This window comes from Leopardus geoffroyi, chromosome D1 (genome assembly GCF_018350155.1).
Source record: "Leopardus geoffroyi isolate Oge1 chromosome D1, O.geoffroyi_Oge1_pat1.0, whole genome shotgun sequence".
Taxonomy (NCBI): domain Eukaryota; kingdom Metazoa; phylum Chordata; class Mammalia; order Carnivora; family Felidae; genus Leopardus; species Leopardus geoffroyi.
This window is the reverse complement of record NC_059329.1, coordinates 44,445,551-44,470,617: the sequence shown is the minus strand read 5'-3', so window position 1 is coordinate 44,470,617 and position 25,067 is coordinate 44,445,551. Positions and strand designations below refer to the sequence as shown.

The 25,067-nt window shown below is 39.3% G+C and overlaps 1 protein-coding gene across 4 annotated transcripts in view; it reads right to left on the bottom strand.

Moving 5' to 3' along the window:
- Positions 1 to 25,067, bottom strand: part of GRM5 (glutamate metabotropic receptor 5) — a 529,070-nt gene that overhangs the window by 16,337 nt on the left and 487,666 nt on the right. For 3 of the 4 annotated variants that reach the window (XM_045483678.1, XM_045483677.1, XM_045483679.1), the window contains exon 9: positions 7,268 to 7,363. The exons of the other annotated variant lie outside the window; for it this stretch is intronic. In XM_045483678.1, coding sequence (XP_045339634.1) covers positions 7,268 to 7,363 — 96 coding nt within the window. The remainder of the gene's footprint in view (positions 1 to 7,267; positions 7,364 to 25,067) is intronic. 4 annotated transcript variants of the gene reach the window in all.

Sequence of the window (25,067 nt, the reverse complement as noted above, 5' to 3'; positions counted from 1 at the left end):
GCATGAAGCATAGAGCTTTATGCATAATAAGTGGTGAATTAACATTTAAAAAAATAAATAATCCTTACATTGAAAAGTCAGTTCAAAATGACTCATGAAACATAGAGTTAGATGAAATAGTGATTCAAGTTTACAGAGCATTCAGCTCTGTGGAATAGTTTGCCCTTATTTTGGTATTATCCACCTGAGGGAACATGGCAGTAAGATTCGGTGGACATTGCAAGATTTTATCCATATTTTGCTGTGGGTGTAAAAGTAGCAAGTATGCCTCTAGCATTGACTTCTTCCTTTAGAGCTTAGGAATGTGAACTGATAACTCCAAGGCTGCTCCCTTTGTGGTATTTGTCATATCCGAGACTATTCTGATTTCCTTCTTCCCTTTTACAGGAAATTGTAAGCTATTAAATCTTTTGTCTCAAAATATATACAAATATTTATATGTGTACATAACTACTACATTATTATATGTATGTATTTCATGGACAAGGACAGCAGCCTTACAAAAGATTTTGACCAGCTCCTTTCCCGCCCTCCCCTCCCACCCCAACCCCCCCAACAAAAAGGATGTTAGACAAGATGAGGACAGAAAGTGAGATGAGAGAGCCAGGGAAACCAAGCAGTCCCATTACTATTTTGAATTATGCTACAGGCTGAAAGAAGTAGAATATACTTACAGTAATTTTCTGTTTCCAAAAGAACAGGTGATTATTTTGGAAAAATAAGCAAAGGAAATTAGGACTCTGGTTTATATTTGTGTAGTTGTGGCACTTACTAAAGTTAAGTATTTCTAGTCCATTCACAAGACATTAGCTGAACTAATTTTTTGTCAGACTTATAAAATATTTCCCTAAGAAATTTCTTTTTTTTTGATTTTTAATATTTATTTATTTTTGAAAGAGAGAGCGTGAGCAGGGTCGGGGCAGAGAGAGAAACAGACACAGAATGAGAAGCAGGTTCTAGGCTTTGAGCCATAAGCACAGAGACTGATGTGGGACTCGAACTCATAAACGGTGAGATCATGACCTGTGAGCTGACATCAAGAGTCAGATGCTTCACAGAGTGTGCCCCTGGATCACAGATTTAACACCTTAATGTAGCCTACTGCTCCTGCAGTTTCCATCAGAATGAGTTTTGTTCCTTTATTGTCAGTTTTTTAGGGTGGAGATTATTCCATACTTTCTGGAACACCCCATGGTCCCTAAAACAGTGCAATCTACATACAGAGAAGTTCTTCTTTCTTGTACTATTATTGATTGATTGACTGAATTAACAGTCCCAGAACACTTTTGGATTCTGAGGGTAGAAAATTGGACAAGACATGATTTTGCCCTTAAAAACCTTAAGTTCAGTGGGAAGAGACAGGTGACCAGAGATAACATGCAATATCAGAGGTAAACTCAAAATACTTTAGAATTATGAGTTTGGTCAGATGTAAAATAGACTGTGGAAATTTGAGAAAGCTTGCAAAGAGGAATTGACATTAGGTTTGGGTTTTGAAAACTGAGTAAGGGTTTACCAGGGAGAACAGGAATGGGGGTTGGAGAAGATGGATACAAGGAGAAAGGAAGGGCAATCCAGGTAGAAACACAGCATGTGTGAAGGTGTGAAATTGTAGAAAGGAGTCAGCGTGCTTGGAGAATGGTAAGAAATTTGGGGTGTCTGAAAAAGAAGACACATGTACTGAAACAGAGGGAATAAAAGTCAAAGAGTTAGAGTTAGTGTGGGAAGATCCCTCTATTCTGAGTGCATGGGTTTAGATCTTATCCCAGGTGGCAGATATCATAGTGGTTACCGTGTGAATTCCAGAATCAAACTGAGTTTGTCTCCAGTGTGGACTTTATTATTTACCTTTTTAAAGATTAAATAAGAGATCATACAGGTAAAGCACTTATACTAGTGTCTTGTGTATCTCCAATAAAAGTTAGCTGCTTTTATAGGTAACCATGGAAGAACATGAATTTTAAAGCATAGAAGTTATACCATTGAATTAATTTTGTTGATGTTACTATTTTATTTTACATACTTTTCTAGAATTGACTGTTGGGAAAACATCCATTATGGCAGGTGGAGAATAGAAGACAAAAAGCAAACAAAAAAAGGGACTTTCGAAGTAGCCTTGGGTAACAGTAATACTAAATAAAATCTATTGAATGCCTTCTGTGTGCCACACAGTCTGCTAAGTGTTGTGCTTGCATTATCTCATTTAATTTTCACAGGATTATATAGTAAGGGGAGTGCTATATTATTATATTCATTTTATAGAAAATAGAGATTAAGGAAGTAAAATGGCACCTCCAGGTCACACTGACTAGTGCCGGAACTAGGTTTTAAGGTCTTTGATTTCAGAATTTTCGCTAAAACATTTTAATATTAGGTTATTGGATATCCCTGGACCTCATTTTCCTCATCTATACTATGGAAAGGTCATTCTTGGGAGAATTGAGTGCATAACCAATGAGAAGGTACTGCTACAGTGTCTGATGTATAATAATTATAGCAACGGTAGTAACTGATATTGTTACCTGTTTTAGAATGTCTCTATAAGTTGGAACATTAATTTGAAACTGACTTTGGGGAGGAATGAAGAGAAGACTGCTGCAGCATTCCTATCATTGTGAAACTAGCTGGCTTCATAGTAGAAAGAAAGAACGTTGCTCTTCTGTGGCTCTGAATTTTGTATAACTGTGTGTAGTCCTTTTCAACACTCAATTCAGGTTAATATTATTTTGTTTATTTTACTCCTAATTCTGTTTGCACTGGCATAAGCTGTACTTTCTGATATTAAATGAGGATTTAATTAGACACATACATGTTCCTGTGGGACAAGGGTTACTGCTGCATTGTAATTATCTTTTCTGATGTTGTTCCCCCATGGACTATAGATTTGCAAGGGCATTAGTCAAGTCTTGGTCATCTATTTATCTCCAGAGTCCTGTAAGTGCTTGGCTCATGGTAGGTGCTTAATGAGTGAGCATAACACCAAGGAAGAAATCACTGAATTAATGAAAGGCAAAACAATCTTAACACGGACATCACAATTTGGGATTGCTTTTGAAATCTGAGTTCCTGGTGATTATGACATCACTGTTACTAGATTCTCTAAAGGCTCTAGTAGACATTTATTATACCCACTAAAATTAGATGCTGCATCTACTAGGTAAAAATCAGTGACTCAGGTGGTTGATATCATGACATTGCAACAGTAAAAATAACCTCACACCACCCTCCTCCCTTCAAGCACTGATGGGACACTGTAGATCAGTCTATTTCATTTGATTAGGGAGCTCTTTTTCAAAGAGAGACTGAGAGGCTCAGAATGTGCCTCCCCCACTTCATGGGATACATCATGAGTGCTTCAGAATGCAGACTCCAGTGAGCACTCTGATGGAATGGCCCTGCTGAGACAGGAGATAATAACATTCATTGTTGAGGTTTTAGCCATCCCTGAGGTGGACTCTCTCAGTATGAACTCACACGATAACAGGGTTTAGAGAATTTCCGGTTCTTAGAGCACCTCCCTGTTTAGGACTCTCTTTCACTTCTCCTGCAATCAGGAGGTCTCTGATCTGAAACACACTTAGACTGTCCACTGTGAAAATATGAAAAGATGACAAGTTATGCTAGATTCAGATGGAAAGAAAAAATAAATTCACATAAAAGGAAAACAACATAATATTTCAGGAAGCTAGTGTGCTATGGATGCATATAATGTTCTTAGTCTTTTCCAGATGTGGGGGTGGAGGGAAAAGGGGGAAGTGACGGACTATCTCTAAGGCGCTGTCATTGTTTCAGGGAAGATAATAGTGTTCACCTCTAGGGCTACATGTACTGTAAAACTCTTTCCCTGCTGGTTACTTGGCTCTGGAAGAAGAGTTCAGGCATGAATTCACCAGGTCCTGTCCTGTTCATAGCTTCAACATAGAAAACATAGGCAAATAAGGTGCAGGGACACACTCCTCTGGTTTTCTGTGGTGGTTTGAGCTTCCCTCAGCACCCCCCTGCCAGGGCTGGTTGGTTGGTTATGGCCAGAGATCCAGCCCAGATCTTTGCAGAGTGAATGTGCTTGACTATGACCCTGGGAAGCAATTGGGGGAAGGAGTGGGAGCAGACAAGAAAAAGGACCTCATCAGTGGATGTTAAAAGTATCTGTAAAAGTTGATTAGGTTTTTTTTCCCAGCCCTTCCATTCAATTCCAGAGGGAGAAAACTGGGATTAACTATTCTAACCTCTTATTTAGAAACAGTTTACATTGCAGTTGTCTCCTCTCTGATATCTTTTCTCTTCATATTCATTTTAAACTTATTTCTCCTGGGGTGCCCGGGTGGCTCAGTTGATTAAGCATCTGACTCCTGATTTCTGGTCAGGTCATGATCTCACAGTTTTGTGATGGAGCCCTGTGTTGGGCTCTGGGCTGAGCATGGAGCCTGCTTAAGATTCTCTCCCTCTGCTCCTCCCCTCCTTGCATGTGCATGTGCTCTCTCTCTCTCTCTCTCAAAGAATAAAAAATAAAAAGGGTTCCTGGGTGGCTCAGTGCATTAAGCATCCAACTCTTAATTTTGGCTCAGGTCATGATCTCTTGGTTCATGAACTTGAGCCCTGTATTGGGCTCCGTGCTGACAGTGTGGAACCTACTTAGGATTTTCTTTCTCTCCCTCTCTCTCTCTGTCCCTTGCCCCTCACCCTCTCTCTCAAAATAAATAAATGTAAAAAAATAAATGTAAAAAATAAATAAATGTAAAAAATAAATAAAAGTAAATTAAAAAGATAAACTTATTTCTCCTGGATAAATGTCATTGTGTGTGTATGTGTGTATTTATGTGAACAAATATGAAGTTGGAAAAAAATACTCAATGGTCTTAGACATTTTGGCCTCTCCTTTTATGTGTTGCTAGGCCTTTTCTCTTCCCTAAAGGAAATCTTTTCTAGAACACTGAAGGGCTCCCTCTCCCTCCCGTTCACTTTCACTTTCTTCCATCAGTTTTTATTCAATGCTAAAGAAATAGTAAGGAAGAAAAAGTAGGAAGGGAAAACCATTTATTCTCAATGAATTATGCTCATCCGTGGGGCTGAGGTTGGTCATTCCAACAGAACTATCCTTACTGTTGCATGCATTAGTCTCCTATGCCTCACCAGGATGTAATAAGCCCTTGTCATTACCTTGGCTATATCCAAACAAGTGAGGAAACAAAGGTAACTATTATCTTGCTATTATAGAGAAACTTGGACTATTCTCAGTGTAGATATGTTGAATTGCTATCTCTGTAGATCTGGACCTGATCCAGGAAGGCTTGGTCCAGTTGATCTGGAGTCCCCTTACCCTCTGTGTCCCATTGTCTGCTGTCTCCTTCTTACCATTCTCAATCAAGACAGTCTTAAGCAAATCTAACCACTGGGCTGACCAGATGTGAGAGTTCTAAGCATTGACCAAACACTCCCAAGAACAATGCATGGCAGAATTGAGGCCTGATGTTTGCTGGGAATAGCTGCATATCACCTCCTAGACAAATGGATTATTCCAAAATATCGGTTTATGGGCTGGCTAAATTGAAACGACCTAGGAAACTTGTAACACTGCAGATTCTGTCTTAGTATGTTTGGTAGGGAGCCAAATTTGGGAAGTCCCGTCCTAGATAATTGCTTCAAGTCAGAAGTCACTCTGATTCTACATTCTGTAGCAATTTAACACATTCGATACAGTCATTTTCACCTTGTCCAGCCAACTCCAGTGCTGTTTGATTGATTTTCAAGGACAGGAATTATGGCACTTTGTCATATCTGAATGGAAGGAAACCAGTAGGCCCGATAGCAGTCTGTTGAGTTACTCCCACAGAATGATCTATTGAGGGTTATCTTTCAAACACACTGAGATCCAAACCTGGCTCTATAAAGGCTTCATGGGTATAAGGGCATCAAATACACTAATGTGCACCATATATGCCTATACAGATATACATGCTCTCATTGCTTTGTCTGGGAGCCAGGGACAAAGTGGGCCAGCCTCTCATCCAGGGCTGCTTTAAATGATTGGTCAGACTATGCTGCACAGTTTGGCATACCATTTTCACAGACTGCAACATGAATTACACCCCCAGAAGTTGTGCAATGCGGTCATCCTTGGAGAAAGTTAGACATCATTTTGAAAACCAGAGGGAGCCAACTACTGAGGAAGCAAATACAATGCTTGGGTGAAAGTTCAACAGGATTCAACAGGATTATCTTCTTGCTGTGCAGCTGGATCTCAGGCTCTGCTCTCAGCACGTGCACACACATGTACACACTGCACTTTCTGCACTTTCCCTTTACTTTAGCTCAGGCTGATTTGTAAGAGCTTCCCTTCCACAGTTTTGTACCACAGGTGGATGGGGAAATGGCACAACAAATTAGACGTGGAGAGTTAGTTCACGGTGATTGATTCCCCAGCTCAAGGCTGCTCCAGCATTCTGTATTCGTTTAATGCCAATCTTGACAGTATTTCTCTCCGGAGTCCTTTTCTTAAAACCCAGTCCCATGCAATAAAGCACGTTCATTTCATGCAACACAGCGTAGTTGATGCTTATAGTTCTAAACAACCCAGATTACTGGGCACTGCTCAGTTGGGGGTACCTGGTATGAGGGAACATGCACAGCGTAGCAACAGGGGGTGTTTGCCACTGAACACAGAGAAATAAAGGAGCTGCAAAGCTATGGTAGCCAGAGGAGGACTAGCTTTCCTGATTTCAGTTCGTGAAAAGCCTCTTGACTCTACACCTTGCTAGTTTGGCCTTGGCATTTGCCCTTGGCTGTCAGATGATGTTCCACTGAAAATAAGTCAGATTAATTCCCTGGTTTGTCTGGGATCAGGGCTGGAATCTTCCCTCATTGAAGCCCTTCCCTCAGAACCAGTCCTAGGCTTTTGCATTTGTTTTGACAAACGATCGGATAGTCCTGAAACATGAATTTCCTCCAATCTCTTCCACTTTGCAAACTCCAGAAGCATTTGACCAAGAAGTCGAAATCCTTGGGAGAGCTGTGAGCTAAGGCTTCAGACATGCAAAGCACACAACCCTGGGAGACAGCAGCATCCGGGACAGGAGGCTCCCATCACTTCACACGAGGATGGCATGGGTTTTGCAAATCAAACACACACACAGAAAACCAATGGTGGCCCAGGCTGGACACACTGCATGGGGTGCACGGTGGAGTGAGGACCTAGACCAGGTAGCCACCTGTTCCTGTAGCTTGCGTACATGTAGTTCACACCGCCTTGGGCCACTCACGGTTTGCTTACCTGCTCATGGTTGCTCTCCCACCATTGCCCACACTCCCTTTGGGGGTGAAACACTCTATTTCCGACTTGTGCTGGGCCAGTCTCCTGTCTTTGTACCTGGTAAGCATGAACAAGGACAGGAGCAAACAGAAAGATATGATTGTGTGCTTCACTGGCCAGGCTGAGGGACAGCTGTGGCTGCAGAGGGTTGTCCTGTGTTAAAACAGGCGTCTGCTTTTCACGGCAGTGGCTGACCTGTAATACTTATTGGATGCTTGTGATGGTATATGCATCACATCAGGGTTACTTCTTGTTAAACCACACATGATCTACCCTTCCAGATTGCCTATTAATTTGTGATTTCATCACATTCAATAGTCAAAGGCAAAAGGAGTGCAATTCCTAGCCTCTGAGAAAAAGATTCATATCAATAAATTAGAATTTATTTAGTGTTTACTATGCACCAGACATGGTGCTAGGATTTTCCCTGAATTTAATCCTGGCAACAACCCTATGGCAGAGGCTCTGTTATTATTATATCTACTCTACTGAAGAAAAGAAACCTAAGATTTTAAGGATTAAGTAGAATGATCAAGGATTTTGAACATAGGAAGTCCAAGTTTAGAACCCACACTTTTAGTCATTGTAATGTAATGTTGCCTTCCATTATGATTTTGTTTTTAATCATTCTGGGGTGCCTGGGTGGCTCAGTCGGTTGGATGTCTTGATTTCAGTTCAGGTCATGATCCCAGTGTTGTGGGATTGAGTCCTGTGTTGGGCTCAGCGCTGACAGAGCCTGCTTGGGATTCTCTCTCCTCTTCTCTCTCTGCCCCTCCCCCACTTATACCAGAGCACATACTCCCGCCCTGTCAAAATAAATAAACATTAAAAAAATAAATAAAATAAATTGCTCTTATCATTAACAAAGCTTCATTGAGTGGTATTATGTTTGAGCATTATAGAAGAGACTGGTGATGCCAAGAGAAGAGATATTTCTTGGATGTAAGAGGTTTATATAACCATTAAGCTGAAGCTGAACAGTCAGTACTGGGCTGCCTACATTGTGGAGGACAGCTCGAACCCCTTTTGTATCAGAAGTGGCATATCACCACATCTGGAAGGTACTAGATGTTTTGTCTAAAATGAGTTATAAGATTCCCAGTGTTAGTCTGCTACATGGTGAATCAAGAAGAACCTTCATATTTGAATGACTGTTTTCAAAGCCAGCATGCTGTCACAGAAGTCATCTTTTTTTATCCATCGGTTTAAGCCTGTGGCTAAAGAGGGTACTGTTGTGTTCATTGCCACAGGAGGACACTGCGACTTACTTAACTGACTTGACTAAAGTCACAAGACTCATTGGTAGAGAATGACTGCTGGTAGACCTTGCAGCAGCCCAAGACTCTTAAGGTTTATTGCCTTTTTTCTCTCAAACTGGAGCCTAATATGATATCACTTCATCCAAGTCCCTGGTATTCAACAGGCCGTGATAAAATGACCTAGTATCAGAAGACTTGCTTACCCTTGGTAATGTCATTTTTGCCATAAGTTTCTTTTCTTGCTGCCTCAAAATTAATTAAAAAGTGCAACAAAAGCAAAATCATTATTAGTCCTGGATAGAGGCCTCCCTCTGAATTTTCTTTTCTTCTAAGATGTTAAAAGTATTTAGTATTTGAATAAAAATGGCCCATTAAATCAAGCCAAATGGATAGAATGGATTACTTTATTCAACAGACATTAATTGAGCATCCATTTAATTCTAGGCAATGGACTTTGGTCTGGAAACACAGAGATAACTAATCCACAGGTCCTGCCTCACAGAGCTCACAATGCAGTGGGAGAAGGAAGGGAAGAAGGTGGTATGTTGTTTATCAGTTTCAGCCAATGATCATGAGAGATGGTCTTCCGGAGATTTTTTAGGAACAGTTTTTTTTTTGTTTTTGTTTGTGTTCTTATTTTTACTCTTGGCAAGAAAACACTTGGAAACCATGGTATCTTTTTGCTATGGACAGTTGTCTGGTGTGGTACTTGGCAATGCTACAACCATGTTGCAGGCTTGAGAGAGTCTAAGCCAACATTCTAAAAAATGGTGGCCTGAAAGATTAGAAGAATGTAGATTTTAGACAATTCAATGACTGAATTAACCTGTTTAAGCTCAGAATTATTTTTTATATGAATCTTATCATGTCAGCCACTTTGAATTAAGTTTTAGATTCTCTGATACTGAAATCCCCCTACCTCTTATTTACTTTTGTTACTTTCTCATACCAAGGCTGAGTCTTAGAATGTCTAAGGTTGTTTATAGCATTTGGTTTGGATATTTGTAAGCTGTCTCTCTCTCTCTCTGTCTCTCTCTCTCTCTCTCTCTCTGTGTGTGTGTGTGTGTGTGTTTATGAAGACCCTAAAGCAAGTTACTAACAAATGCTTTAGTCTTACCTAATCATTTGTCTTCTTTTAAATATTATTCCTTTTTATACACACTATTGTATATGAAAAAGTAGGAGAGTCTTCAAAGAGTTAGATTTGAATAGGTAGAAAAAGAGGGAGATAGACTGGGAAAAAACAAAGGATTGTTTTGTCAATAGCCCACATTTAGAGAACACCTAAACAACTGGCTCTTATCACGTAGTACAGACTCCATTGCTAATTACTGGAAGCTATGCTAATTATAGCCCTAACCAGTGTGATATGGTGATTTATAAAATATATATATATATTTGGTTATTTATATGACCAAATATAGATAATATAGGTGACTAAATATATGTGAGAATATATATATTTCTTATATATATTTGGTCTTCTTCCACTGTTCCTGGCTCACAGTTCCCAAAACCTTGGAATTTCCTAAGTGCTAAAAGTCCTAAAGATGCCTTTTGTTATGTTAATAAGGTGATTCCCAAAAGCACTTGGGCTTGGTGGCCAGTGGAGCCAATTATGTGATTAGAGGGTTGGAACTTGCAGTCCCACCCCTTTATCCTCCAAGGAGGAGGAGGGGCTGGGGACTGAGTTCAGTCACCAGTGGTCAATGATATAATCAATCATGCCTTGTAATAAAGCCTCCACAGAAGTCCAAAGGACGGGTTTGGAAAGTTTCTGGGTTGGTGCACACACGGGGCTGCTGGGAGTGTGGTGTGCCTGGAGTGGGCATAGAAGCTCCGTGTCCCTTCCCACATATCTTGCCCTACTCATCTCTTCCATTTGGCTGTTCCTGAGTTATATCCTACAATAAACCGTTGCTCTGGTAAGCAAAATGTTTCTGTGAGTTCTATGCGCCACTCTAGGAAATTATTAGAACCTGAGGAGAGGGTCATGAGAATCTCTGGTTCACAACCAGTTGGTCAAAAATATAGGTAACAGCCTGACTTGCAACTGGCTCAGAAATTTAAAGAGGAGGTCCTTAGAACCTCCAGTCTATAGCTCAGACAGAAGCAAAAGCGATAGTCTGGACTCGTGAGTGGCATGAAGAGGAGGGGCAGCAGTCTTGTAGGACTGAACCCTTAACCTGTGGAATCTCCAGGTGGATAGTGCCAGAATTGAGTTGAATTATAAGACACGCAGCTGGTCAAGAGAATTGCTTGTTGGTAGGGACTTGCCCACACCAACACATTCACACTGGAATTGGGTCCTTGAACCCAAAATAACTAGTTACTACAGGTTTAGTGTTGCATTTTCAAACTGATTACCTAATGGGAACTATCATAAGTCATAGCACTTGTAAGTACTTCCATAAAGCTTTTGATCACATGTTTGTAGAACTGGCATTGCTGTGCATGTATTTGTCAAAGATTCTCCTCAATTACCTTTCCTGTCACTAGACTAAGAAAGTATCAAGAAAAACAAAATTAAGAATACATAGTTGTGTCCCTATGTGCTCATCCCTTACCTCGTCCAGTTATAGACCCATGTAAAAGTGGTCCTGGTTCTGATGATTTTGGAATTCTCTTCTAGGTGCCATCATATTTGAGGCTGACTTTAGCAAATTTTGGAGCCAGATTTTATTTCTTAGTTTTCCTTTTCCCTCCCTGGCTTTAGACAGAGTTCTGCTTTTGATTTTTAGTCATTGTTTCTATTTCCCCTCCATACCACCAGAGACCTTTCAAACAGCTTTGGAAATACTCAACTCTTTTCCCATGTTGGTTCCTCAAACACCAGCCTACCCTCAGTTTTTGGGCTCTAGACAAAGTTCAGATCAAACACCTGCCCATAGGTAACATCTTTAGCAATCATCCAAAAACACAGCTTCTAATTTTAAAACTGTATGAGGCAGAGTGCAACCCTTTGCATTTTATTTTCCAGATTTTTTGGATACATTATCTTTAGGACTATCCTAATTTTGGATCATGATAGTCATCAAGTAAGGACAGAAACTATGATATGTGTTTGAATAGCTTTTACAATATTGTAGAAAACTTTTCCTGTACGATTTGATTCTTTCAACAAACTAAGTAATTATTATCCTTATCCTTCAGAAGAACCTGTGGCTCAGAAAGCTTCACCGTCTGGCCAAGTCTCCATAAATGGTTAGAGAAATGGGGCGAGAAACCACATGTTTTACCTCCAAACATCATGGTTTTTATTAACACCTCACTTCTTAAGTTCATTTTATGCTAAAAAAAAAACTTATTTCAATTATCAGATAACCTATTTGAGGGACTGAAAATACCACACATGAAGGGAATAGTGTGTACTTAACACAGCTGGACTTTGGGCACAATATAGGCATATTTTTTTCAAAGGTCAAATTTGACTACCCAATGGCCAAGTAGAACAGAGCTCCCTCCAGGCCTCTTGCTAACATGGAAACAGACTGCCATTCCTCTGACTGGAGTTTACCTCCATAGCAATTCACAAAAATCTGAAAGTCAGAGAGGCATTGCTAAGAATAACTGTCAGTCAATGTTAAAGTATGGGAGACCGTGTGATAACAGAAGACAGGATGAGGTGGTAGACTTTCCAACAACTCTAAAGTGTTCCAAAGACAGCCAAAGGAAGTCCCAAGGCAATCTTTCAGGTTAGATTGCTCAGGGGAGAATCCTAGATGAAGACAGAGGAGAAGTCCTTAAGGATTTTCACTTGAGGGGGGAGTAAGGCCAAATCTAGTTCCTGATTATGAAGTCATTCCCTACTTCAGTCTCCTCCTTCTGCCCTCCGTGTGTCTGTATGCAAGTAAGTATATTCAGATGGTTTACTACTTGTTCCGGCAGATCTTGTGGTCTCCCTATCCAGAAAAACAGCTTGTGTCCAGACTTGCAATGTCAAGTTGATTCACTCAGAGATTTCAGATTAAAAACAAAAGAAATAAGCATGATTAACAGCCCGAGAAAATAATGTCAGAAATGAACATAAGTTGGGAAAGAATTTGAGAAGCTGCCAGGGAACATATTGCCCTGTCCTGTATAAAATAAAAGGAAGGTAGAAGTTGACAGGTGGGAAGCAATGCAAATAAACAATTAAAATGTAAAGAATCAGCTACATTGGCCCAGTAATTCTAGTCATAGGAATTTATTCTAAGGAAATTATTCAACAGAAGCTCAAAGGCTTCTGTACAAAGATTTTTTCTTTCAGTGTTCTAGAAAAATAGCAAAAATGAAACAAAACAACAAACCACCAGAGAATAGTTTAATAAATTACAGCATAGCACTACTATGGAAATGTGTTAAATTTTTATGGAGTAAAGCCTTTCATTTAGCTTCCAGAGAATTCCCCAAGGATGTATTTTAATCCCACTTATGATGAGAACTTGTTTTCAAATATGAATCATCTTAAGTCATTGCCTTTCACCATGTGCTTTCTTTTGATTTGGCTATTTGTTTCACAATCAATAGAAACCCAGGAAGATACAGATTTCAAAACTAATTCTAAAGTACTTTACAAGCTTACACAACCTCCTCAATAGGGAAAACTTTTCGGGGAGGAACAACACGTTGACCAGGCAGAGGATCTCTATATGAGAATAGGATCAGTCTAAATAAACGCTTCAGCAAAGTATTAACTAAAAGTTACTGCCTTCTATTTTAGGACTAAGGGATTTTCAGACAAAATAATTTATTCTTCCTGAAATCAGATGAGTACTTTTCCAAGAGGAATTCTTTCTAACATTTTTGTGCATAAACAACTGGAAAAGCTTTGGAGTCAGACCAAGCTGGGTAATGACAAGAAAAGCCAATGTTTACTAAGCACTGGGAATATACCGCACACATGCTAAGCACCCAAATTTATTTACCGAATGAATCTCTGCAACTGGCCTAGGGATTAGGTACTACTCATATCCCTGTTTTACAAGGGAGGAAGAACCAGCACACAGGGAGATTAAGTAACTTGTCCAAGGTTAGCGGATTGGTTAACTCTGATGTATATTGTTTCTCACTAAAATGCTGGTTGCAGATACTAGCTGGGCCATTTCTTGGGCCTGCTTCTGTCTTCAAATGGCTGAAAGTACACAGGGAGCTGTGCTATTTTTTTATTCTCTTTACCTTTTTCCTGATCTGCTGGCTTGAGCCCCTGCCTCTGCTCTTGTCTTGACCCTTTTTACCGCTACTGGATAGGAAACCTGATCCCTGTTTCCCTCTTTGGTACTGACCTTGGTTACAATCTGCACTTAAGTAACTTGATTTTCTCACTTTGAGGTTGGTTGGAGCCCAGCCCTCAGTGCTTCTCTGTGGAAGCAGATTTGCTCTGAAAGTAATAGAAAAGCAGAGACCCTCACAGCAGTCCCTTGCAAGGCCCTGTCCCTATTTTTGTATTCATATTTTGTTACTTTTATTCTTAAATAGAGTCCCCTCCCCAAATTGTATGACCTTGAGTCTCCAAAAACTCGAATCTACTACTGCTTCCCAGTTTGCCTCCTATCCCACAAGGAAACCATAAGCCAGCTGTGTTATATTAGTAGACTTGCTAATGTTTTCTGAGTTATAGTTTCCCCATCTGCCAAATGGAAATGTCAGGGATCAGGTAACATAGTTTATGTAAAATTCTTAATTTTAATAGGTGCATATTAGTGGTACTTTTATACCTGTCATTTTTTTCCCTGTTCTAATAACTTCTATAACTAGGCAGGTTTTTCCCAGATAATTCTGATGCAAAATATTCTGTCCTGTTTTCTCCACCTGTCCCCTAATACTTAGGAATATTATGCCATGAGTCTGCCTATGGGACATGATCTGTATGATCTCCATTACATTCTATGGGTTAGTGAATCTTTAATTTTTACTACCATCTAGACCTAGCTCACAGGATCTGTCTGCTCCCACATGCCCTAACTTAGGCTGCCAGAATTTAGGCTGGATTTGAAAATGAAATGGAGACAGATGAGGTTCTCTTCTCTTCTTTTTTTTTTTTATGTTTATTTATTTTTTCAGAGAGAGCCAGCAAGGGAGGGGCAGAAAGAGGGGGAGTGGGACAGAGGATCTGAAGTGGGTTCTGCTCTGACAGCAGAGAGCCCAATGCAGGGCTCGAACTCACAAACTGAGATGGTGACCTGAACTGAATGAAGCTGGACACTTAACCAACTGAGCCACCCAGGAACCCTGAGGTTCTTTTCTTTTATCTCAGCCCTTCTCTCCTGTTAGTCTTTATTAGCGCCCTCTTTTCCTTCAGAACACTTATTTCAAATTCTAAATAGATATTAGTTTGCTCACTAGCTTGCTATCTTCCTCACTAAACTGTAAACTGCACAGGAGCAAGGGCACGTGCGTTCCTTTTGCAAGCGCCTAAGGCAGGGCCTGGTATACAGCAGCAACATGGCAGATGCTTTTTTGCATGAATGCAGCTCTAGAAACGGTAAAAGCAAGAACATTTATCAAAGGTGAGGCGGTAATCTGTATCCAAACCTAGCTCCGTGCAAACTGGCTTTCTCCTCCTGTACACAGAGTCATTCACCAGTTCTTCTCAAAGAATTGTTCTGTTCCCCACCCTCCTTTCTTCCTCTGTCCTCTTCCTTCACCTTCCTTGCTCGGGTACCATAGCCACACACCATACTTTTCCTTTTCTCTACTCGTCTGTCTCTTGACCCCTGAGGGACAAAGAAAAAGTGTTTCCAAGTGTTGCCAAGAATCTTAGTTCCCATTTCTCTCAGGTTTTAAAATCGCTAGATTTTGACAAGACCAAGAGGAGGTGGTGGTGACAGAGGGTTCCTGGTCTCTGCGTGCACATGAGGGGCTGAGGAGGGCAGGGAGGCCATGCTTCTGTGACAGTTACATGCCTGAGAGCAGGGATGACCCCTCTCCCCCAAGAGAGGGAGGCAGTTGTGGCAATCCTGGGTTTGCCAAGTTGTGCTCTGACTCACATAAGCTTCAAAAAATCATCTCCACTCTATTGCATGGGACAAAATTTACTAAAATCACAAGTCTGTGACTAGGGACTGCCCTTCCACCCCCTTCTCACTTTCATTTCATTGTTTTAATAGTAGCATTTTAATAAAGGGAATTATACTCCTCCTGGTTTTAGGATGATGTCTTATGGTTTATTATAGTCACATATAACTACAACAGATGGATTTATTAATTTTGCCATTTCTGAGCAGATTCCACATTGTTCAGTGTCTATCACAGTAAGATGAAAGTGAGATTTTAAAGATTTCATAATGGGAGATACTCAAAGAAACATTACATAAAAATTATATGTATATATGTGATTTATACATACATAAACACATATATGTATACACGTACATATATATATATATATATGTATATATATATACACAGACACACACACACAATCACACATCTCTATATACATAAACAAACACATAGAGATAGATATACAATAGCTCTCCAAATTTTTTTCTAAACAGATTGGGCTGTAGTTTGCTTGAGATAGGCAATAAATCAGGGCAATTAAGAGTACTGGCTTTGGAGTTAGCCAACCTGAGTTGGATTCCAATGGTTTGGGGTAACTTATGTAACTTTTCTTAATTTTCCTCTTTGAATAATAGGAATAATGCTACTTAACTCGTAGCATTGATGTTTTACATGAGGATTTTAGCGTTTAATTTTACAAAGACATTATGAAGTAGGTACTATTATAATCCTTCTTTACAGGTAAAGAAATTGAGCTACAGAATGGTTAATAACTTGCTGAAAGTTACACAATAAGAGGGGGCAAAGCCAGATATATCTGAGCTGTTGAATTCTAAAACACTATAACCAAAGTTAACAAAGGGATGACTAAAAGGGAAAGAAAACTCAATTTAAAAAATCAAGGAGAAGCCAAAGAATAGGAAGAGAAGGAGACAGGGCAAACATAAGTGCCGGTTCTGTGTTAGGAGTTTTTATATATTGTCTCAAGCATCCTTATAACCCTGGGGAAGGGTAGTAATGACTTTATTCAAAAGAGAACTATAGTTTACATAGCTGATGAATATTGATATTGGAATTCAACATTAAGTCCTTCTTATAAATAATATATTCAAACACATATGCAGTGTGTTCTAGATACTCAGCAAAGTCCTTGGTTCTGTAGTTGACATTAAGGAAACATGTTTCATAGCCTCTGACCTCAAAGAGTTTATAATCTAATGAGAATGACAAAAATGGATACCATAAACAATTAGAGAACATGAAATTCATGGTGAAGATAACAACACCAAGTGTGGCCAAGATTGACACATCTTAAAATGGCACATACCATGAAGGAATTTGAACTTAATTGGGCCTGAGAGGTACATCGTGCAGTCACTGTTTGTTGAATGCATAAGTGAAAAGACATGATGTTATTTTTCTATTACCTTTCTTCCTCACATAGGACCTGTTAGACTGAAGGGCTCAACTTTCTCCTTCATTCCAAGAGAGAGGGTGCAGAGAGGGGGAGGAAGAGGAAAAGCAATGGGGCAAGCTCACTGTTCTGCCTGTTATTGCTATGTCAGAGCCACATCTGTATCCCTGTGCCCACAACAGTGACTAGAACCTGGCAGGACTTAATAAAGAAATGTGCTGACTCAAAGAATAAATGAAGGAGGAAAAAAAAATATTATTTCAGGGAAGACCTAGAGAAATCACAGGCAAGAGAAAAAAACACAACCAGGACCCATACTATCATGTTATCCTCTCTTTGAGGACTTCACTGTCTTTCTTAACTAACTCTTTCCTTTTCTGTGCCCCACAGTGCCCCCGACAAAGACCTGAAACACTTAGAACTATCTACTGACAATACCTGTTTACAGATACAGGCATTATCTAGGAGAAGGACAGTGTTATATTCATCTTTATTATCTCCAGTGTCTAAAATACCATCTAGCTCACAGCAGAAGACGTGATGTATAATAGTTTCTCAGCAAACAGTACCTGTTTATTACTACTGTTGGGATAATAAACACTCACTGAGCAGAGAACCTTGTTTTCTTGTACTGACTTCCTCCCAGCTCTTTCTAGCCAACTTGTTTTTCTGGTCTGGTATACAACTTAGATCGCCCTACCTCTACTGACTTCAATTCACAGTTTAATTTGATCCCATTCTCCATAAAAGTGTGCATTGCCCCCTTGTGTCTCCTTCAGTAAAACACCCCATGAACCCCTTTTTGGTATTTCTCCTCCTTCCTGTGAGGTTCTGCTGCCCTCTAGGGGGCCTTGTTCATCACACACTTCTCAGGACCCAGTTTGATCTGCATTTGGCAGCATGGTCCTTGGCTGGGACCAGCAGACTCAAGGCTGGACTGCCAGCTTCTAGGGTTCCTCTGCCTGCTCTTGTCATCCCTGTCTCACAAACTGTGGCTATGTAGTGTAGTGGTTCAAGGATACGAAACTTGGGCTTCAGCAAGCTAGGAGGATGTCTGTAACTGAAACCCCTTACAAGTGGAGGTTTTGAGCAGGCTGCTGTGGGGTCTTAGTGCTCTTGGTACTAATAGGATCCTTGATTATGGGTATTCCACTTGCCTCTTGGTAGTTTACATATTACATCAAAATTTATTCTATGGAATCCAGGAGCTGACTAATGGAAGTGTTCTACCTGATGAATAAACAGTGATTTCTGTCTTTGCCTGGGGCCTGCCTGTCTTTGTCTGGGGCCTAAATTGCTTTTTGTTAAAGCTTAAACCAACATCTGGTTGCCATATCCAATGATGATGACACTTTATCTAATTTGACTTCTCTGTAACATTGGAGCTATTGACCACGCCTTCATTTACGAATCACTCCTTTTCATTTTGTGTTATCACTTGACTCTGGGGCTCAGGTGTACCTAGTCCAACATTCAGGAATTTTGTCGAGTTCTCAGATTTGCTTTCTTTTCTAGTCTCTGGTTCTGCCCTTGACTCTCCCAAATTGTACTTCAAACAGCAAACTCTCAATTTTCAGGCCAGTTTTCCCAGCAGCTTCTTGGATTTGTTCACTTAGATGTTCTCTTGGGAATCTTGAATTTAACAATTCCCAAACCAAACTCATGTTTTCTTCAAACTTTCTCTCCTTTACCTTATCATCTCTGGTCCCAAATTACTTCTCATGTAGTCCCATTATCATCAAATGTGGATGGCTCCCTCCATTTTTTCAAGTTTAATCTCCAGCCTGGACTTCTCTAAGCTATAAGAGATAGTATTAATGTGTCCAAAATAGAACACTTGATTTTACCCTTCAAAACTTTCTTCCCCAAATCTGAATTACAATGGTCCCCATCCTCCCCTTTACACAGGTCAAAAACCTAGACTCACCTTTAATTTTTCTCTTTCCATTACATACAACTTAATTAAGTCCTATCATTACACTTTCCACTTGGAATCATCATAGTCCTTTACCTAGCCTGTCACAATGGATGTCTGATTTCTTCTTTCTCTTCTTTCTACTCTACATTCTATCCTATCTATAGACACCAGAGGTATCTCTTTAACATATTAATCTCATCATGTAATTTCTTGAACCTTCCAAAGTTCTGCATCACATTCAAGACAAAATACAAAAATCTGCACCTCACCTACTCTGATCCTTAAGTGTTAGTCTGCATTTTTCTCTTACTCTTCTCTCCTCTTCTTATTTTACCACAACCATGATGGACTTTGCTTGCCCCCTAAGATGACAGTCTGGTTCCTGCCTCAAGATTTTTTTTTTTTCCCCTCTGCCTGAAACACTTAGCCTCCACCTCCTGGATCATTATGTATCTGATTTTCTTACTTCATTTTGCTCTCTGTTCAACTTATTCAGAGAGGCTGTTCATGACACCATATCCAAAAATATTTCAAGTAACTCACCAAACCTCACTGTAGTCCCTCACCTTTATTCACTTTTCTTTATAGCAATTATACCTATCTGGAATTATATGATGTGTTTGTTTAATATCTAGAATTACATTATGTGTTTGTTTATTTTTTCTTATCATCCTCCAAATGTAATTGAAATTATGTAAGGGCTGAGATTCTGTTTTGTTCACCACTTTATGATGAACAAAGTTTAGAGCAGTTCCTGGTACGCAGCACATTCTCAATACTTGCTAGATATACTTGGCTAATAATATCAGGGTATTGAAATATAATCCAAGTCCTTATATAACTCATATAACTTTTGCTTGATCTTCAATGGGGATATATATATACACATATATATATAATATGAATTAGTTTGAAAACATTTTATAATAGCATCTAATATCTCAATAGTATCTAATATCTAATTATATATGTTTAATTTTAGGACAAGGACAAATTAAGCATGTCTAACATTTTAAGGCTGGGAAGTAGTATTTGTTTCATTTGACAGGAAGACAGAGATAATGAAACTATTACAGAAGAATTTATTTGATACAGAAGAGTGAGTATTGGATATGTTGAGGTTGAGATGATGCCAGATATGAAGATGGTACTATCCAGTTATCATTTGAAGACTAACAACTAGAGCTTAAGGAAGAATACCTCAGAATTGAAAGTGCACTGATGGTTGGGTTCTCCAAAGAAAAGAACACAAGGAGAAAAGCGCCAAGGACCATGGACTGATCTTAGAGAATACCTTACAACTAGGAGACAGGAAGTGGCCCCCAAGGAGCCCTAAACCCTGTACCTTTGTGCCTGTTATCTCTTGCTGGCATGCCTTCCCCTACCTAAGCAACTCAAACACTCCTACTTATCTTTCTTTTCAATGCTACCTCCTCTATTAATTTCTTTAGTAGATCACTGAGAGTTGAAACTGATAACTGAGTCTCCCTATTCCAACAGGAATATATTTTTTTTCTAAAGAGTAATGGAGGATATAATGAGGCACAATACAAAGAGCATGAGGAGTAGCCTGGTGGTCATGGGTTTAAATCAGCTCAATCATAGGCTAAGTGTACAATCTTGGAAGAATTATTTCATCTCCGAGTCTCAGTTTCTACAGCTATGAAAACTGGTATATCTTTACTTTGCACGGTTGTTGTATAAATTAAATGACATATAATAGCACAGAGCACACTGAAGGAGCTCGGTAAATATTTGTTCTCTTCTTCTCGTGTGTATGTATGTGTTGGGGGAAATTGGGAGGAATGCTAGAGAAATGGGTGGCCAAATGACTCAAGAAAGGTGGAAAACTTATTTTAGACAAGAAGCTAGAGAAAAGGATATTCCTATCTTTCTATTGTTTATTTCTTCCTTGACAATTCCATCTTTACCAAGGGAATGGAGTTTGAGGGAAGAGAAAGAATCATTAACTCACAGAATTATGCCTAAGGCATACTTTCTTCGTATGGAATGTTATTTTCTGAAAGAGACAGGCCTTGCATGCCCCACATGTGGTGTAGCTAGTTCACTTCCAAGCAGGGCTAATGCAAATAAAAGGAATATTTCTGGAAACAGAATTTTGAAAAAAAAATGCTTAGTTTACCCCATCACCCAGACAATTTATGTCAATTAATTGAAAATATTTTAATCAAATTCACATAGTAACAAATGAGATCACTAACATCACATGCAGATTAAAATTCACTGTAATCACAGCATTCAAGAATATCAATTCATTATACAAAGGGAATGTTTTAGATGCAATTCATCAAAATCATCCAGACATAGTCTTTTATAGTTCCACAAATATACTTCAATTATTGCAGAACCAAACCATTTAATTAATCATTTCAAAGCATTTCTCTTCCCCCAAATTAAATACCTGAAACAGATCCTTCATAATACTACAATCCACCGGATCTAAATCTTCTTAGCTTTTACCTCTACATACCCAGTGAGAGACAGAGATATATTTAAATGGTATATTATCAGGCAGTGGCAAGTTGACTTATTCTCTTGGAAAATGAACTACTACTGAGTGCTGAATCACCATTAGGGGAAGAACTAGGTCCTCACCAGAGGCTAGAGAAATGAATGTTTGCTGGTCACTCACTCGCTTATTTATTAGAGAACTTTTAATTTTCTTTTAAGTTTATTTATTTATTTTGTTAGAGAGCATGAGCAGGGGAGGGACAGAGAGAGGGAGAAGAGAACTCCAAGCAGGCTCTGCACTGTCAGCACAGAGCTTGATGCGGGGTTCAATCCCATGAACTGTGAGACCATGATCTGAGCCAAAATCAAGAGTTGGACACTTAACTGACTGAGCCACCCAGGTGCCCCAGAGAACCTTTAAAAATAGTCAGTTGCTGATGATGGGGACAGAGAAAGCAATGCCTACAAGAAATTTACAGTCTAGCCGGGAGAAAAGCATACAAATATAATACAACTTAAGGAGTACTACATGAAGGGACCCAGCAAGTCCAATGGAAATGCAATTTATAAAAGAGATGTAATATTTGGGTTAGTAATTGGAGGGTAAGAAGGTATTTTATAGGTAAAAGGGAGATAAATACTGGCATTAGAAGAGGCAGAAAAAATAGAATATACATAGGCAGAACATACCAAACAAAGAAATAGCTGAGGCATGGTATGTTTGGGGAATTATATGCAGTTTGGTACTGCTGGGATATGTAATTATGTGTTTGGAGGACCACTGGTGGAAGGGACATTGGGGGACTGGTGCAGTAAGTTGGTGCCTAGACCTCAAGGTTAAATCTTGAAGGGCCAGGTCTTTAAGGGCTTTGTGAGTCATGTAAAAGAGTTTTAAGATTTTTATATTTTAAGACTTGTATACCTACTATTTTCAAGTTGGGTCATGTGATCAACTTTGCAATTTAGGAAGATGGCTCTGGCAGCAGTTGGGACAGGTTGGTGCATCAATAATAGAGATTTATAATACTATGTCAGTACAGACAATAGGTTATGGAGTTCTGATCCATGGCAATATTGGTGAGAATGTAAAAGATAAAATAACATAAGCAGAGACTATGATTGATCGGCTGTGAAGTCTTATCAAGGAAAGTGAAGAGTCAAGATTGACACAGGTTTGGGCAACTAGGTTGAAGGTGTAGCTTTTATCCAGAAAGGAAATGTAAAAATAAGAAGAGCCTTCAATGACAATATCTAGAGAAGTGGTGATGAGGTTATTATTTAATTTCTTGGTCAAAATAATATTTCCTCTGATGTCCTGTCTTATACATTATAATTACCCAAAATATCAAAAACACTGAATTCTAAAAATTGACCAAAATATTTGCATGAAATAGGTGCTTAAGAAATAGCTGGTAAATTTCAACCACACCTGACCACTTATTAAAAGATACCTTCCACTGTCTCACATGTTTTTATATTGACAACTTTAGAAATAGTCTTTATTTGAAGAAAGAAAATAAAAATAAATCATTAAAAATTACAACTGGTAAAAATGTAACCATGTACTTAGTCTGAATCTGCTTTTAGGAAACATATCCCATTCATTGTATTAATTTAATTCAAGTAAGTGCTATCTGTATTATGTAGATATTTCAGCCCCCTCAAAATTGAAATGTCCTGGGGCACCTGGGTGGCTCAGTCTGTGAAGTATATGACTCTTGATTTTGGCTTAGGTCATGATCTCACAGTTCGTGAGATGGAGCCCCACATGGGGCTCTGTGCTGACAGTGTGGAGCCTGCTTGGGATTCTCTCTCTTCTCTCTCTCTCTGCCCTTCCTCCACCTTTGCCCTCTCTCTCTCTCTCACAATAAATAAATAAACTTAAGAAAAACTGAAATGTCCTTGTGCATTCTTGTTTAGATGATCAAACCGTATTGAGTTTGGATCTCAACTAGATCATAACTCAGCAGAGTACACCAGACAGTGGCTTTAAGTCTCACAGAAAGAGCAAGTAGTAAAGGAAAGTGTTCACAAAAGAAAATGGGGCAATGGATAATCATTTCATTTGTCAAAGGTGGTAAACAGGAGGGTATCAGACCTAAATCAAAATAGAGTGAAGGTCACACTTTTACAAATGTCATTTTTCAATCCTGACCTTTCATTGACTCCTACAAGCTCTTTACAGCAATTTCAAATATAGTATTAGTGTTTATAATTTCTGGTAGTTAAGGTTGTTGACTCTAAAAACAAACTCCTGGGATTAGAATTCAAGGTCCAACCTTTTTCAGATATCTATCCATGGGCAATTTGCTTTACCTTGCTGTGCCTCAGTTCTCTCATTTATCAAAGGAGGATCCTAATGTTACCTACCTCATGGGGTTGTCTTAGGATCTGAATAAGATCTGAAGAATGTTTATGAGGCACTGATAATAGTCCCTGCCACATCATAAATGCTTGGGAACAGCTATCAGCATCAAACTCATCATTCTGATATCCTCTTTCCACATCCTATACTCCACCTTGTCTTCTATAGTTTCTGTCTGTGTAAACTTTTGGCTGGAGTGCCTAAAAGCTTGATTTTAAGTCCAGTAGCAGTAGTGACTGCCGCACCCTGTTCTTGGGGTCCTTTTCATCTGCCTCCCGCTGGCAGACCCCAACCCCGTCTTACTTGCACTGAGCACACTCAGGTACAAAATACTACAGACTCTGACTCATTAACTTGTACTGAAGTAAAATGCTACCTGCCCCTTCCTCATGCTTTGTTGCCCTCCAGAAATGGTTTGACTAAGCACGTGACAGGGCAGATTTGCTTCTCCTTCGGAAGGTAAAGCTTTAGAGAAAGCCTTACATTTTAAGGCTAAAGTTCTTAACTGCATCAGCACTGTTCAAACACTGGTTTAGCCACTCATCACTTTGGATAAGTGTCTTCATCTCTCTAAACTTTGGTGTCTTTATTGGTATAATGGACATAACAAGCCTTCTGAGCAGGGTGGGTGTAAGAAAAGTATTGGGCTAACAGAATAAAAAGACAAACTACTGAATAGGGGAAGATATTTGCAAAGGACATATCCAGTAAGGGGTTAGTATACAAAATATATGAACAATTTATACAACACCAAAAAACCCCAAATAATCCAGTTAAAAATGGGCAGAAGCTATGAACAGACATTTCTCCAAAGATGACATCCAGATGGCCAACAGACTAATGAAAAGATGCTCAACAACACTAATCATCACAGAAATACAAATCAAAACCACAATGAGATATCACCTCACACCTATCAGAATGGGAAATAATCAAAATCACAAGAAACAACAAATGTTGGGAGGAGGTGGAGAAAAAGGAACCCTCATGCACTGTTGGTGGGAATGCAAACTGGTGCAGCCACTGTGGAAGACAGTATGGAGGTTTCTCAAAAAAATTAAAAATAGAATTACCATATTATCCAGTGATTCCACTACTGTGTATTTACCCAAAGAATATGAAAATACTAATTGAAAAAGATATATGTACCCTTATGTTTATTGCATCATTATTTATAATAGCCATGATATGGAAACAGCCCAAGTGTCCATGGATAGATGAATGGATAAAGAAGAGGTGGTATATGGGTGCCTGGATGGCTCAGTCAGTTAAGCAGCCAACTCCTGGTTTCAGCTCAGGTCATGATCTCAAGGTTCATGAGTTTGAGCCCCACATCAGGCTCTGTACTG